Source organism: Carcharodon carcharias, chromosome 3 (assembly GCF_017639515.1).
Source record: "Carcharodon carcharias isolate sCarCar2 chromosome 3, sCarCar2.pri, whole genome shotgun sequence".
NCBI lineage: Eukaryota > Metazoa > Chordata > Chondrichthyes > Lamniformes > Lamnidae > Carcharodon > Carcharodon carcharias.
Window position 1 is genome coordinate 137,349,086 of NC_054469.1, and position 17,196 is coordinate 137,366,281.

At 42.1% G+C, this 17,196-nt stretch overlaps 1 protein-coding gene across 7 annotated transcripts in view; it reads left to right on the forward strand.

Annotated features, from left to right (window-relative positions):
* LOC121276219 (serine/threonine-protein kinase 31-like) overlaps positions 1–17,196 on the forward strand; it is a 134,499-nt gene that overhangs the window by 27,412 nt on the left and 89,891 nt on the right. For all 7 annotated transcript variants that reach the window (XM_041184391.1, XM_041184392.1, XM_041184393.1 and 4 more), the window contains exons 7-8: positions 10,269–10,654; positions 14,053–14,230. In XM_041184391.1, the coding sequence (XP_041040325.1) occupies positions 10,269–10,654; positions 14,053–14,230 (564 nt within the window). The remainder of the gene's footprint in view (positions 1–10,268; positions 10,655–14,052; positions 14,231–17,196) is intronic.

The window sequence follows — 17,196 nt, forward strand, 5'->3', positions numbered from 1 at the left end:
CTCCAGAGTCAGTTGTGGTCTGGCTGCTTGCGACTGAACTGCTAGTGGGGGAGCTGTCAATGAAGCTAAAAGACAACATTACACATTATCAGTGAAAGTGAATATATTTTCTGATTTATAAAGTAAAAGAATGTGTTTACCTGTGCAACCACTTGATCAGAATTTCTTAACATTTCTAGGCCTACCACTTCTACGTGCTGCCTGACATCCACAGCAGGGGTGGAGACAGCCTGTGCAATGGTTGGCCCTGTTGCCTTAGATGACTTCAGTGTGTGTCCTCTGGAGAGCTGAGGCCTTGAGGGCCCTGGCTTGCTTTGCTTGTCCTTCTGTGGGCCAGCTGCTCCCTCTCCGGCGACAGAGGACGAGGTTGAGGGGGTCACAGGCAAAGGGGACTTGGAGGGAGTGGATGACCCAGGGGTGTCCAGTTGCTGCTGCTGCTCTTCCCTTTTGGGTGCCTAAGGTCGCAGGCCTGATTCGTTGAGGAGAACGAGCTCCTGGAGGGATGTCGAGGTGCTTCCTTTTCCCCCTTGTATTGCCACTGCAGGAACTTGACCGCGACTACTACTGCACATCTGTGCGTTCTGCTGCACCAGGGTCTCCATGTGCCTGCCATCCTTCCCATGGAGACCTCCATACGTGCATATGTGGGCACCACTTCATCAGAGAGCAGGTGGACGCACTCCTCCAACTCGTGTGCTACTCTGTAGAGGGTGCCAACGGCTCTGCCTGATGTTCCCCCGTCTTCTGCTGACTCTTCCTGATGAGTTATAAGGCCGAATCCAGAGGATCGTCATCTGACTTGGACCTCACAGATGCCTCTTCCCCAGCAGTCCTCCAAGTGTGCCAGGGACCTTGACTGAACCTGCCTCCTCCTGCTGCGGACACGTGTCCATGGGGTGAGCACCAGATTGTGAACCTGAGCCAGCTCCAAATTTAGGTCCCACTGAGGCGCGTGTCTCTTTGCTGGTGGAGGGTGTGGGTTAGCGCTGTGGCGGATCGTCCAGGCTGCTTTTCCAGCTCTTCAGTGGAAGTTGTCCCCTCTTGGCTGGAGGTGAGGACCTGGAAGGAGCTGAGGGATTGGCTAATTGAAGGCATCAGTTGCTTGGCAGAGCTCCCTGGGAGCCAAGTAGAGATAATTAGTGTAGCAGAGCCACAAGCAGGAGAGAGAGCACTCACAGTTGTGTTGAGAGGGATGATGTGGTGCAGGATCCTCATGTCGGTGTTTGCTGTGGACCTCACTGTTGCCACAGGCACAGTCCACATCCTTACCAGTCAGCGCAATGACACGCTCCTCAGAGTGAATGAGTGGCCTAATGTGGGCCGCTCCATCCCGGTCTGGGATCTCTCCCTACTGTTGTGAGCCATATTCTTCTGCATGAAAACACATGGAGAGATTTTGAGCAAGATGCATGGCACTGGATGGAATGTTTATGTAGTGAGCGGAGCCATGGATGGGATGAGGATGTGAACTCCAGATGATATGAGCCTGATGGAGATGTGAGGGTGTGTGAGAGAGTTAGTGATGTCCCTTAAGGTGTGAGATCCCTGTGGATGTGTGATGGGTTTGCGAGTGTGAGAGTTGACAGTGATGGGGTGGTTGATTTATCCTGGCGGAGCAGATAAGAGCATTCATCTTCATCCTATGCTGGATAGCTGACCACCTCTGTGCTCTGGTGGTGCTGACTGCCACTGCCACCGCCTCGCAGGTCGGATTGGTGACTCTGGTGGACCTCCTGCAGCCAGAACAAGGGTAGGGGGAACCGCGAGGCAGCCTTCCATTGCATCCAAAAGGCATTCCAGAGAAGCGTCACTAAATTTGGGGGCTGCACCTTCTTTGCTTTCAGGGGCCATGGGGCCATCTGTTGCCTGAAGCAATTTGAAGACAGGAAATAGGCATGCGCTTTAAATATGGCACCCGGAGCGAGGAAGTGCTGAGGTCACAGCGTGGCAGGCTAATCCAAGCCCGCCCACCAGTGATCCGATGCATTTCCTGTGAATGCATTATTAATGAGGCCGGGAATGGGGTGGTGATACGACGTGAAAATCTGCCATTGCGGCCGGCGGGTAAAACTACTTTTTTCGCGCCAGCTACTGCACTTTGTGCAAATCTGGGATGATTCTGCTTAGTGAGTTGGGATATGGGCACAGAGTTAGAAGGAAGTGATTAATGGTGTCCCACAAGGATCCGTGCTAGGGCCTCAACTATTCACTGCATTAATGACTTAAAATAATACAATAAGAACCATATCATAAAATGGATACAGAAGGAGACCATGCAACTCGTGCCTGTGGTGGCTTTCTGTAAGATCAGTTCCCCTTGTGCCATTTCCTTGCCTTTTACCTGTAGCCCTGAAAATCCTTTCTCTTCAAGTGCTGGTGGAGGGTATGGGTAAGCGCTGTGGCTGATCTTCCAGGCTGCTTATTTCCAGCTCTTCAGTTCTCTTTTGAAAACTGTGATTGAATCTGCCTCCGCCACACTCTGTGTATCCCAGATCCTAACCACTTGCTGCATTAAATTTTTTTTTCCTTGTGTCGCCATTGCTCCTTTTGCAAATCACTTTAAATCAATGTCCTCTGGTTCTCAATCTTTCCACCAATGGGAACAATTTCTCCCTATCTGCTCTGTCCGGAGCCCTCATGCTTTTGAATATCTCTACCAAATCTCTTCTCAACCTTCTCCAAGGAAAGCAGCCCCAGCTCCTCCAATCCATCCACATGGTTGAAATTCCTCATCCCGAGAAGCATTCTTGTGAATCTTTTCTGTCCCCTCTTTATTACCTGCACATTTTTTCTAATTATGGTGCTCAGAGCTGGGTGCAGTACTCCAGATGAGCCCAAACCAATGTTTTATGCATGTTTATCATAACTTCCTGGCTTTTGTACTCTGTGCTCCTATTTATAAAGCCCAGAATGCTGTATGCTTTTTTAACCGAGCTCTCAACCTACCCTGCCACCTTCAATGATTTATGCACATATATTCCCACGCTCCTTTGCTCCTGGATCCCCATATGCAAGTTTACCAATGACACAATGATTGGTGCATTGTATGTAGTGCAGATGAGAGTATAAAATTATGAAGAAGCATTGATTAATTGAGTAGGTGAAACTGTCACAATTGGATTTTAATGCAGGCAAGAGTGAGGTCATCTATTTTGGAGTGAAAAAGGATAAAGTGACTTCTTAAATGGTGAAAAGCTAGGCTTAGTGGAGGTCCAAAGTGATTCACTGATCCATGCACACATCACTAAATTGTCACTAAATGTGAGGTATAAAAGACTATTGGATTGATAGCTCTTATCTGGAAGGCTAAATTGTAAAGCAGAGGGAGTTTTGCTACAGCTCTACAAAGTCTTGTTGGATCCCATCTGGAGGGTTATATACAATTGTGGGCACTGCACCATAGAAGAGGTACATTAGCTTTGAAAGGATAGATTTATCAGAATATTACCAAGGCTTCAAGTTTAAATTGAGGAGAAATTACATACTTCAGACTTTTATTCCCTGGAAATAAATTTTAAGTGGTGATTTCATTTGAGGTTTTTGCTTTTAAAAATAATTGATAGGGAAGATAAGGACAGACTTTTTTTGCTGGTGGTAAAGCCTAGGTCGAGGGGTTAGATCTTTGAAATCAGAGTCATGTCTTTCAGGAGAAGTTAGGAAATAGATCTTTATGTAAAGGATGGGAGAACTGGAATTCTCTCCCACAAAAAGCAGTAGATGCTAACTCAATTGATACTTTTAAATCAGAGATAAATAGATTTTAGATAGGTAAGTGGAGCTAGGATTTTAATTAATTAGGATCTCATTGAAGGGTCGAACAATCTTGAGGGGCTTCGTGGCCTACTCTTGTTTTTCTTTCTTTCATGGGATGTGGGCATCCCTCGCTTGGCCAGCATTTATTGCCCATCCCTAATTGCCCTTGAGAAGGTGGTGTTGAGCTGTCTTCTTGAACCGCTGCAGTCCAAGTGGTGTTGGTACACCCGCAGTGCTGTTAGGGTGGGAGTTCTAGGATTTTGACCCAGCTTCAATGAAGGAACGGCAATATAATTCCAAATCAAGATGGTGTGTGGCTTGGAGGGGAACTTGAAGTACCCATGCATCTGTTGACTTTGTTCTTCTAGATCATAGTTGTGAGTTTGGAAGATGCTCTCTAAGGAGCTTTGGTGAATTGCGGCAGTGCATTTTGTCGATGGAGTGAACTGTTGCCACTGTGCGTCAGTGTGGAGGGAGTGAATGTTTGTGGATGGGGTGCCAATCAAATGGGCTACTTTGACCTGGATGGTGGTGAGCTGCTCGACTGTTGGAGCTGTGCTCATCCAGGCAAGTGGAGAATATTCCGTTGCACACCTGACTTTTGCTTTGGAATTGATGGGACAGGTTTTGTAGAGTCAGGAGATGAGTTTCTCGCCACAGAATTCCCAACCTCTGACCTCTTGTAGCCACAGTATTTATATGGTTGATCCAGTTCAGTTTCTGGACATTGGTAACCCCAGGATGTTGATAGTAGGGGATTCAGCGATGGGAATGCCACTGAATGTCAAGGGGAGATGTTTGGACTCTGTCTTGTTGGAGGTGGTCATTGCCTGGCACTTGTATGGTGCGAATGTTACTTAACGTTTAACAGCCCAAGCCTCAATGTTGTCCAGGTCTTGCTACATATGGGTACAGACTGCTTCAGTATCTGAGCAGTTGCGAATGATGCTGAACATTTTGCAATCATCAGCGAACTTCTCCACTTCTGATCTTATGATGGAGGGAAGGTCACTGATGAAGCAGCTGAAGATGTTTGGGCATGGGGCACTACCCTGCGGCACTCCTGCAGTGATGTTCTGGGACTGAGATGATTGGCTCCAACAACCACACCATCTTACTTGTGTTAGATATGATTACAACCAGTGGGAGGGTTTTCCCCCTTATTCCCATTGCCTCCAGTTTTGCTAGGTCTCCTTGATGCCACATGCTCAAATACCACCTTGATGTCAAGGGGAATCACTCTCACCTCATCTCTGGAGTTCATCTCTTTTGTCCATGCTTGGACCAAAGCTGTAATGAGGTCAGGAGCTGAGTGATAAGGTAAAGAGTGCATTTGCGTTTGTTGAATAAACCATTCAAAAGAAGGGAGTAAAATCTTGCACCTAGTTAGGAGACACCAAGCAATATATTACTAATAAAATTGGTGCTATGAAGAGGGGTTTATTGTTAGAAGAGGTAGAGTTCAAAGACTTAATGATACTTTGAGAATTTACATTCAAATGGAAAGCGAGGTGTAACTCGAGAGGAGTTTTGTGTGTGAGTTCAGAGGCATGTAAGAACTAAGCAGCCTGTAAGTCCTACAACTGCCTGCAAAGGAAACGAATTGAAAGCAACCTCATTTTCAATTCGTAAGATAAAATGTGCTTTGCCTGATGTCTATTTAAAGTGTAGGTTGTTGTTGCCTTGGTGAAGATTTACCTGGGAGTGATTCATTTGGGGATTTGTTTAAAAGTTATTGCGGTAATAATTTGTAGACGTATGTGTTTAATTTCTTGTTAAATTAATAGATATTTAATTTATGTAGAAAACCTTGAGGCTTGGTGGCTTCACTTCTGAATTCAGAGCTGCATCTCAAAAATGGCAGTTGAAGATATAGGTTATGACAGTGGTTCAAGTTTCCTTCTGGGATTTAAACAACTCTGCCTTTATAAACTGCTGTGTCATAACATATGTAAGTGCCACTTGATAGCACTGTCCATGACACCTTTTATCACTTTGATGATGATTGCAAGTAGACTGATGGGGTGGTAATTGGCCAGGTTGGATTTGTCTTACTTTTTGTGGACAGAACATACTGGCAATTTTCCACGTTGCTGGGTAGATGCCAATGTTGTAGTGTACTGGAACAGTTTGACTAGGGGCATGGCTAGTTCTGGAGCACAAGTCTACGGCACAATTGCCAGAATATTGTCAGAGCCCATAGCCTTTGCAATATCCAGTGCCTTCAGCTATTTCTTGATGATATGAGGGTGAATCAAATTAGCTGTCGACTGGCATCTGTGATGCTGGGGACCTCAGGAGGAGACCGAGATGAATCATACACCTGGCCCTTGGTTCCTATAAATGTGTTTACAATCTCATTAACAAGTTCCAGCAATAGACTTTAGTTTAATCAATACCTTTGTATGGGAAGGAATCTTTTCCCCTTGCTAGTCTTAGACTGGTTTTATGGTTTTGGCAGTGGTGATTGTTTTTTTTCTTCATGTTTCTCTTTTTGAGAAAAATTCTTATTTAATAAATTCCACCAATTTTTGACAGCCCAAAAGGATTACTCGTATTTTCTGACAAATAGAAAGTCAACCTTTTGTTAATGAAAAAGCATAGAACACTAGCGTTTGTTCATGCATTTGCATTTACTGTATTCTTGTAGTTTGTAACTAAACTTTAAGCAAATACAGAGTACAATCACATTACACAATACATAATACAATTATGCATCACAGCATAATGAAAACTTGACTGTACACCTGTCACACCATAACCACGTTCCTTCGCAAGAATATACTTTTAAAAATTGGTTTGGATATTCAGCCTTTTGCACGGAATTTGATTTTAGAAAAACTACGTTTTGGTTAGCATATTTTGATGTATCAAAATAAACGTCATATATTTTGAAATATGGATAATTGTAATCAAAGCAAGAGGCATTGCAGTGACTGGGTTAGGCTACTTGATAGCATGCTGTAGGACTTGATGGACTACATGGAGAAGTGGGCTGCTAAAGGAGTAGGCAGGCAGGTGGGTGCATTGGATGGAAAGGAATCGGAGCGATGAGCAGTTGAACTTGTAATACCAACAACTTACAGTGCATTTGATGTAATTAAATGTCCTGTTTCACAGGAGCATTACAACGCATAGTATGACACTGAGCCACAAAAGCTTGGTCAAAGAGGTGAGTTTTAAGTAGCCTCTTAAAGAAGGAGAGGGAGGTAGAGAGGCAGGGAGGTACGAGAAGGGTATTCCTAGCCTTGGGACTTATGCAATTGAAAGCATAGCCACCAATGGTGGAGCAATTAAAATCAGGCATGCAGAAGAGGCCAGAATTAGAGGGGCACAGATCTCATGAAGGGTTAGGCATCTGGGAGATAATAGGTAGGAGGGGTGAGGCTATGGAGGGATTTCAAAACAAGAATGAGAACTTTAAAATTCAGATGTTGCTTGACTGGGAACCAGTGTAGGTGAGTGAACATGGGTGATGGGGGATGGGACATTGTGCGAGGTAAGACATGGGTAGCAGAGTTTAGGGATGACCTCAAGTTTACAGAGGGTAGAATGTGGGAGTTGAGCCAGGATTGCTTGGAATAGCCTGGTCTAGAGGTAATGAAGGCATGATTGAGGGTAGGTCAGGATTTGGGGTGGTAGGGAACGAGAAAACAATAAATTACAGTTTTAAACAAAGTAAGCTTTTTGCTTTAGTGGAATAACAATAAGAGGTGCCTAGAAATCTATTGGGTAGCGCTAAAGCCTAGGGACGCTGTCCAATTGTATCTGGCGGAAGAGCTGAACTGTTGGTGTGTTTGAAATGACTCATTTTGGCTCAGTTTTAAAATAAATTCTGTTAAAGTGATAACTGTAGACATGATGGGAAATTGTAACATTTTAATATTGCAAATTCCTTTAAAAACTGTCTTTGCTTATATTCTAAGAGCACCAGACCCCTACATGAATTTTAATATAGATATGAGGATATTTGTTGTGAGAGACAGTCTCCTAATTTCTATTTTTCTTTTCATAGTTCATTTTTTCCAAAGTTGGAAAATTTCATGGTGACGCTCAGCTGCCTCCTGGATGGAGAAGATGGTAGAACAGTGACTATTTACCATTGCTTTTGCAGGAAGAATAGAAAAGTAGTATTCTATTTAAATGGAGAAAGTTAGTATGTAGGCACAGAAAGTGATTAGGAAGGCAAATGGAATGCTGGCGTTTATTACAAGAAGAATGAAATATATAAGCATGGAAGTTTTACTACAGCTGACCAGAGCCTTTGTGAGACTATATCTGGAGCACGATGTGCAGTTTTGGTTTCCTTATTTAAAAAAGAAATAATTGCTTTAGAAGCAGTTCAGAGAAAGTTCACTGGATTCATTCCTGGGATACAGGTTAGCCCTTTACCCATTGGAGTTTAGAAGAATGAGAGGTGATTTTATTGAAACATAAAAGATCCCAAGGGCACTTGATAGGGCGGGTACTCGGAGAATGTTTCCTCTTGCGGGGGAGCCTTAAAGTAAGGGACATAGTTTAAAAACACGAGGTATCCCTTTTAAGACAGAGATGAGGGGGAGCTTTTTCTCCCAAAGGGTCATTGGTGTGTGGAATTCTCTTCCCAAAAATGTAGTGGAGGTTGGGCCTTTGCCTTGAATAAATTCAGAGTTTGACGGATTTTTGTTAGGCAAGGGAGTCAAAGGTTGTGGGGGGCAGACAGGAGAGTGGAGTTGAGACTGCAACCAGATCAGCCATTATTTTATTGAATGGTGGAGCAGGCTTGAAGGGCCAAATGCCCTACTCCTCCTATGTTCATATATTCTAATAAGCACACACTTGATACAACTCAGTAAACAAAACTTATCTTAAGATGGTGGAAAGTGTTAAAGGTAAAATAATGTGAATGAACTTCACTTATTACCATTAATTAGTTGGAGCCTGCCTATTTCTGTAGAACATTGAGAAGTCTGTTTATGTCATGATGCTCTTTCTCAATTCGACTTGTCAGTCTGATTTCAGTACAAGTAATGAGCACATTGATAACTTTCCAGAACTTGCCTCCTCCCCCATCTTGTACGGCTGCTTGTCACCACTTTTTGCCAAAGGACAGTTGGTGCTACATAGTGTTTTATACATCAAGTAATAAAATGGGAAAGATGAAAGGAGTAGTAGTGCAGGTTTAATTAGTAAAGTTTATAAATTTGTGTTGCATTACTGATTTTCATTGTGCTTGTGCTGTACCAGCAGGGCCCTGCTTTAAGTTAGCTTAGATGGTCTGTAGCAAATTTGTGATGGATTTATAAGTTTAAGAGCAAGTCAATTCCCACATTAAGAAAATAAATGTTTTTAATTATAAAAGAAGCATAGTGAGCAGTATTATTGTTTGACCACTGGATGTCACTTCTGCACTGAAAAGAAGATTAACCAGCCACAAATCATGGTTTACGTGTAAGCAAGGTAAGGTGGAGTTCTAGCAGAGAGTTTGAGAAGGTAATTCTAGATAAAAGAGCAAGATCTGGAGAACAGTTATCTTAATTACCCCTGGTGTCATTTGTGCTGGGCAGGTTAAGCAGGTCAGCTGATTAAAATGATGTAGAAGGGAGGGTTTCGGATTCCCTCAGGACATTGGGACAAATTCTAGGGCAGGGAAAACTATATAGATTGGGTGGGATGGCCTTTATCTGAATTCAACAAGTACCAATTCAGAGAGCATAAATATGGCAATAGGAGAGGATTGAAGCTAGAGTGGAGAGGCTAATGGGCAGAGAAAGATAAAGTAATGACGTAGAAGTGATGGCGAACCTGGATGTACGATACAAAGCAAGATGATGGTCAAATTCAGACACTGATGCAGCTGATAAATGTATACAATCTAAGAATTTGACCACACAGGGTGAGAATGACAAATTTAAAATCACCAAATCCATCTGTCTAGGAAATAATTGGTGCCTAGAAATTACATTTATTTAAGGTAGAAGATTTAGAGATAAAATGGAAGTTGTGGTGTTGGTGTAATGGCTCAAGCAGGGAAGCTATGATATCACTGACATGACATACATTTGGTCTAACAGTGCTACAGGGTTGAATAAATGAAGAAGGATATAGATTATTCCATAGTAAAGACAAACTGCCTTTAATGACCAAAAGAACTGGGCCAATCAGAATTGGGTGTGGATATTGAGAAAACCCTCTGCATTGGGTTGAAAGGCACAAGGGAAAGGAAACAAACTCTGGATTTCTGCTACAGAAATAGATTTTGTTAATTTTTTTCTATATGTTATTTTCTTTTCCTTCATCTTCCTATCTGATGAAACGTTGCACATGAGTTCCTTATTTACTGGACATCCAGCAATGGATAGTTAAAAACAAAAACAGAATTACCTGGAAAAACTCAGCAGGTCTGGCAGCATCGGTGGAGAAGAAAAGAGTTGACGTTTCGAATCCTCATGACCCTTTGACAGAACTATATAGAACTGGATAGTTAACCCATTTTAATTGTTCTAATGCACGGCTTTCCTTTCTCCTTTTTTCAGGGAAGAAGATTTCTGGCCAGTTTGATAAATGACAAAATAATCCGGGTCAGCCACAGAGATACAGCTCAGGATGGAGCCTTTCTTGTTAATGCACAAAGTGATGCTCTAGATGTTGGTCAAGAAGTTATTGAAAAGGGGTTTGCTGAAAAATGCAAGGTTGCTTCTATCCTCAACTATGAAGGAATAAAGAGTAATTCTGCCCCACTGATTTCTGGTTGGAATGCAGAGGGGTTTCAGGGACTCAACTGTGGTTCACAGAGAGTGAAGAGTTTGCTGGATTCAACAAATGATCAGCTGGGAAATGGCACAAAGGGACGAGTTGACGCTGTAGAACATAAAAATAGACATCTAAAGATGGATCAGGAAAATTCCCTTTTACGTGCATTGTAAGTACAAGATACTTAGTACACTGCTGTTTAGTTAAATTGGTTTTATACAGGCTCTTGTAAACAAGGTACAACAATAATAAAGGAGGCTTGTAAGAAAGGTACTGCAGTAATTGTGGGCAGTTTTAATCTTTGTATAGATTCTGTGAATTACATTGGTAAAGGTAGCCTGACAGATGAGTTTATAGATAATTTCTTAGAGCAATGTGTTCGCGTGCCAAACAGGGAGCAGATTATTTTAGACCTGGTAATGTGTAATGATTAATTAATTACCTCATAGTAAAGTAGCCTCTAGGTAACAGTGATCATAACATGATAGAATTTTATATTCCGTTTGAGGATGAGAAATGAAGTAATGGAAGTAGAAATGATGGTGAATCTGGATGTACAGTAGCGAGCAATATGATTACCAAATTCGGACACTGATGTAGCTGATAAATGTATACAATATAAGGATTTCACCGCACAAGGAGAGAATGACAAAATCACCAAATCCTGCTAGAGCAGGGAAGCTGAGATATGATCCAACAGTGTCACAGAGTTGAATAAATGAAGGATATAGATTACTTCTTAGTAGTAAAGACAAAGTGCCTTTTAATGCCAAAAAGAACTGGGCCCATCAGGATCTAAGACAATTGTCTTAAGCTTAAATAAAGGCAATTACAAAGGTATGAAGACAGCATTGTCTAAAGTAAACAGGGAAAGTAGGTTTAAAAGTAGGATGATAGAGGAACAATGGCAGACACTTAGGGAGATATTTTAACTCTTTAAATTATATTCCATTGAAAGACTCCATGAGAAGGATGTACCATATGGGGCAAACTAGTTAAGGACAGTATTAAATTGAAAGAAAATGTACAATACTGCAAAGATTAGTGGTAGGTCAGAAGATCGGACAAATTTTAGAAACCAGCAAGGACTGACTAAAGATAATGTGGGAGAAATTAAAGTGAGGGAAAACTAGCTAGAAATATAAAAAAAATGTTGCTACAAGTATATGATAGCTAAAGTGAGTGTTGGATCCTTAGAGGGTGGGACTGGGGAATTAATGGAAACAAGAAAATAGTGGAAGTGTTGAACAGATATTTTGTCAGTCTTCACTGTCGAAAATATAGAAACCATTCCAAGAATAGTTGAAAACAAAGAGAGAAAGGGAGGGAGCAACTTAACATAATCACAATCATTAGGGAAAGGTATTGGGAAAACTTGGGACTAAAGGCTGAGGACAATCTTCTGGACCTGATGACTTGCATCCTATGGTCTTAAAGGAAGTTGCTGCAGCAATAGTGGATGCATTGGTTTTGATCTTCCAAATTTCCCTAGATTCTGGAAAATTCTCACTGGATTGGAAAACTGCAAAAGTAACACCTCTATCCAAAAATGATGGATACAGAAAGCAGGAAGCTGTAGGCGACTTAATCTAATGTCTGTCATTGGAAAAATGCTTGAATTTATTATTCAGGAGATAGTAACAGGGCACTAAGGAAATCCTATTATAATCGAGCAAAAAGGAAAAGGGAAGTAGTGTTTTGACCATTTTCAAGTTTTTTGAGGAAGCACAAGCAGGGTGGATAATGGGGGAACCATTAGATGTGATGTAAAGCCATTCAATAAAGTGCCATTAAAAGGTTACTACACAAGATAAAAACTTATTGTGTTGGGGGTAACAAATTAGCATAGTTAGAGGATTGGTTAGCTAACTGGAAGCAGAGAGGATAAATGTCCCATTTTCAGGTTGGCAGTGGAGTGCCACAAGGTTCGGTGCTGGGGCCTCAACTATTTACAGTCTTTATCAATGACTTGGATGAAGGGCCTGAGTGTATGGTAGCTAGGTTTTCTGATGACATAAAGGTAGGTAGGAAAGTAAGTTGTGCAGAGGATACAAAGGAATTGCAAAGGGATATAAATAGGTTAAATTAGTGGGCAAAAATTTGGCAGATGGAGTATAATGTGGGAAAATGTGAGCTTGTCCACTTTGGTAGGAAGATTAGAAAAGCAGAATATTATTTAAATGGAGAGAGACTGCAGAAATCTGTGGCTGATTTCTGCGATGAAGGCATTATCTCATGAAAGGTTGAGCAGGCTAGGCCGATACTCATTGAAATTTATAAGAATGAAAGGTGATTTTATTGAAACTGAGGGGACTTGACAGGGTGGATACTGGGAGGATGTTTTCCCTTGTGGGGGAGTCTAGAACTAGGGGGCACTGTTTTAAAATAAGGAGCCTCCTATTTAAGATGGAGACGAGGAGGATTTTTTCCCCTCTAGTTATTAGACTTTGGAATTCTTTTCCCTAGAGAGCATTGGAGGTTGGGTCATTGTCTAACTCAGCCTTGAATACATTCAAGTTTTTTGATTGACAAGGGACATAAGGCCACAATCGTATCAGCCATGATTTTATTGAATGGCAAAGCAGGCTTTTGGGGCGGAATGGTCTCCTCCTATTTCTTATGACCGGCAGTTGCATTTGTGATCAAGTTATTAAATGGTGCCTGTCAGATTATGCCATATACTTGGATGTTACAGAATTTCTAAAAGATGATTTGTGTTGGGTCAATATCTATGACAGGACGAATTATGATCATCTAGCCTTTAATTAATGGACTTACTAATAAGATAAGTTGAATGACACTGACTATTTAGAGATGTTTAAAATAACATTTTAATAGTCAAAAGTGGGAGTAGCTAAAATAAAGGAATTTTTTTTTATCCTTCTCTATCCCACAAGTTAGTAACATGGCAGTTCCACCAGGTTTTTTTATATTCATTCATGGGATATGGGCATCAATAGCAAGGCCAACATTATTTGCCCTGAGGGTGGTGAGCTGTCTTCTCAAACCACTGCAGCTGAAGTGGTGTAGGAACACCCACAGTGGTATTAAGTAGGGAGTTCTGGGGTTTTGACTCCGTGATTATGACCTAGCAATGATGGAATGGCAATATATTTCTAAGTCAGAATAATGTGTAACTTGGAGGGGAACTTGCAGGTGCTGGGCATGTTCCCATGCACCTGACTCCCTTGTCCTTCCAGCTGGTAGGGGTTGTGGATTTGGGAAGTGGTGAATTAATGCATAATCCATTGCTTGGAACGGGCAGAGTTCTCTGCCTTGCCAAGTTCACACAACTTTTGAAGCCCTTCCTGCATAAAAAGATAAAGACAGAGTTTAGTCCTTTAATTGCCACTTTTGCTGCTTCTTAAGGAGTTAGGCAAGCATCTCAATTTTTTTGTTGAATATTTGCAAAAAATGGTTTGGCAGATCTGTTGTGCAAAATGCTCATTTTTTTACTGTGTTTAAACAAGTTACTTAAAGTTAAAAGTTTTACCGCATAAGGAGTTAAAGGATATTACAGAGAAATATAAAACTATTTCAGTAACCATTTTAAATCTCCCTTTTGAGGGAGAGAAAAACAACAATTCAATGTCGTTCAGGACAAAAGCTCAACATGATCAAGATGCAGCATGATCAAAGATTGCTAGAAGATCAAAATGAAAAGTTGAGAGCAAAAAATAACAAATATCTCCAAAATTGCCATTTACTGGAAAGGCAGCTTAAGCAGCAGCAACTTGAAGTGAAGGTAAGCTGTTGTTAAATTGTGATCACTTACCTTGGGACTCTCTTAATTTCACTGTAAAAATTTTCATTTTAGTTTGTTAAAGTTTCTATTGTTGGCCTTTCAGCTTTGAAGCTAGTTCTAAAAGTGGTGAGGCTTAGCTTTCAGGTAGCTGTTGCAAGGTTCAAAACAAAAAACTAGCATTTTAGCTCGTGTTTATAATTTATTCATGGGATGTGAGCATTGTTGGCTATGCCAGCATTTATTGCTCATCCCTAATTACCCTTGAGCAGGTGATGGTGAACTGCCACCTTGAACTGCTACAGCCCTTGTGGTGTAGGTACACCCACAGTGCTGTTAGGGAGGGAGCTCCAGAATTTTGACCCAGCAACAGTGAAGGAACAGTGATATATTTCCAAGTCAGGATGGTGAATCACTTAGAGGGGAACTTCCAGGTGGTGGTGGCATCTGTTACTGTATAATCTTAAAGATGTGTTAACAATGAACTGGCTTAGCATGTTTCTGATGTAAAGGAAGGGGCTACCAATGCAGGAATATAAAACCAAAATCTGTAAAACGCTACAGTTTGTAGTCCAGAATCTGAGAAAAGATGTTTCCAGTAAAGAGAGTTTAAATTATGAAAAGAAGGCAGGAGAGCCTCTGTGTAGTGTTAGAAAAGGAGTAAATGTGTGTGTGGGTTATGATTTACTCAAACCAATGGGCTCACAACGTTAAATACCAGATGTTACTGATTTAAGCATTCAATTATTAAGTGTACTCAGCTGCAGAAGTCAAATGTGTTACAGTTCTAAACTTGGTAGCTTGGCCTAAATAGCCAAGTGGTTATGGTACTGGGCTTGTAACCCCAAGATCAAGAGTTCAAATCTCACAATGGCAAACTATGAAACAATGTAACTTCATCTGAAACAGATGGAAACAGGTTTACTCAAAAAGAGTATCAAGAGTTCAAATCTCACAATGGCAAACTATGAAACAATGTAACTTCATCTGAATAGGAACAGATGGAAATGTGTTTGTACTCGAAAGAGTTACAGGTTGATCAGATCATAATCAAATTCTGAAGTATCTGTTCCAAAACTTGTGAATTGTCGTATAGAAGGGGTACATGTTTCCCATTCAGAATCATTCAATACTGATTTAATTATGCCCTGTCCTTGCAACCTATCAATACATAATTCTCTCTACTTGACTCATTCCCTGGGCTAAAAGTTCAGCCGTGTCGGTTTACAGGATCGAGTTGCACAATTTCTTCACGCCCGCTAAAGGCCTGCCTGCTTATCATTGTTATTATGGTGTGCAACCCAGCACCAAACCTGCTGCTGACTGGCTGCACACTCAGCAGGTGGCCCAGGTGCATGGCACAAGTTAAAGTGAGCCAGCATTTCTGAAAGGGGAGGTGTCTTCCAGCTTCAGGAGGAGTTGAGTATGTCTTTAAGAATGTTTTTCACAAGAGTAAAAGAATACCGATGGAGTAGAAGGCCAATAAGGGGGCTCCCAATTTCTCTCACGTGGCCTTGAAGGTCTTAGTCCAGAAGGTGGATAGGAGGAGAGACCTGGTTTTTCTGCAGGGGGCAAAGAAGACTCTCAAAGCACACATTGTGAAGGGAATGAGAGCAGCTAGCCACAGAGGACAGTTCAAGGATTTTGGCCCCAAGGACCTGGCTGCAGTGCTGCAAAAAAATGCTGCAAAAAAGTTCACAGTGGTTAAAGTCATTGAATCAAATGCCATCTCCTACACACTGAACTAGCAACCTTCCACGTTACTGAAATGCACCACACTATCACTCACCCATCAGCAATCCCTAGCAGCCAAGCACATTGCATAATGTTCTTATCCTCCATCTCACCATCACACACAGCACTGCTGCAAACCTCACCCCTCATAACTCTTAAATACATCCAGCGATTCAATTTTGACAGGGTCGTCATCCAAACACATTGTAATGCACTCACTGACAATCTTCCTTCCCCCTTGCAGGGCATGGTGGTGCACAACAGGAGGGAGCAACAAAGAGCCAGCAGGAGACAGGCTCACGCCTATACTTCCTGAGCCTGTTGGAGGAGATGGTGCTGCAAATTAATGGGTTCACAGTGACTGAGGCTGCACGTGGTGTTGCTGAGAACACCTAGGATAACAATATGTTACTGCCTTCTCAAATTCCATTTCACCCTCATCCAGTTATCTGGCATGAACTACAGGCTGTTGAAGGTGTGACCATGGAACTCTTGCTTTGCACCCAACTCCCCTTCCCTCAACTCAACCCTTCCCTTCTGCATTTATACTTTCAGATACCCAAGAGCTGCCACCTGACCAGCAAGCGGAGTCTCACAATGAAGGACACAAGCAAGAACAGATGTCGATGATGAAGCACTGTCATTTGTTCTGACTCTTGTAGTCACCAACTCAGATACTGGCACTACCCATACTTTAAAGAGTAACATAGAAGCAGGATCAGCATATAGTGAGTCACTGGGCACAAGTGGGCTGCAGCCAGAACAGGAGGAAAGGATGGCACGATCACTATCTATGTCTGTTGCAGAGGATTCAGATGAGGACTTGGCTGCATACAGGAGAAGGTTGATGGGCATACACACCAAAATGCTGGCTATATTGCTACAGAACCTTCTGTCACTATTGAGGAGCACGGAGGAGCCTGACTCCAACTTGTAATCGGTCTTCAGGCAGAGCATGGCGACTGTACTTTCCAGTGTGGAAGTGATGGCCATCTCCATGAGAGTACTTATGGACTCAGCAGTGATGCAGTGTCTGATGGTTGATGTCTCAGCTTCCACAGGCAGAAGCTGCTCAATGTCTGAATGCTGCAGTGGAAGCTCAGGCTGAGGTCATGAGATCCATGGCTGATGTTATACAATCTCAATGTGTTGCTTTGCAGGCTTAGACTGCTGCCTTCATAGCTGCAGATACCAATGCTCAAAGGCTTTCACAGCAGACCAGCAATCTGTCCTCC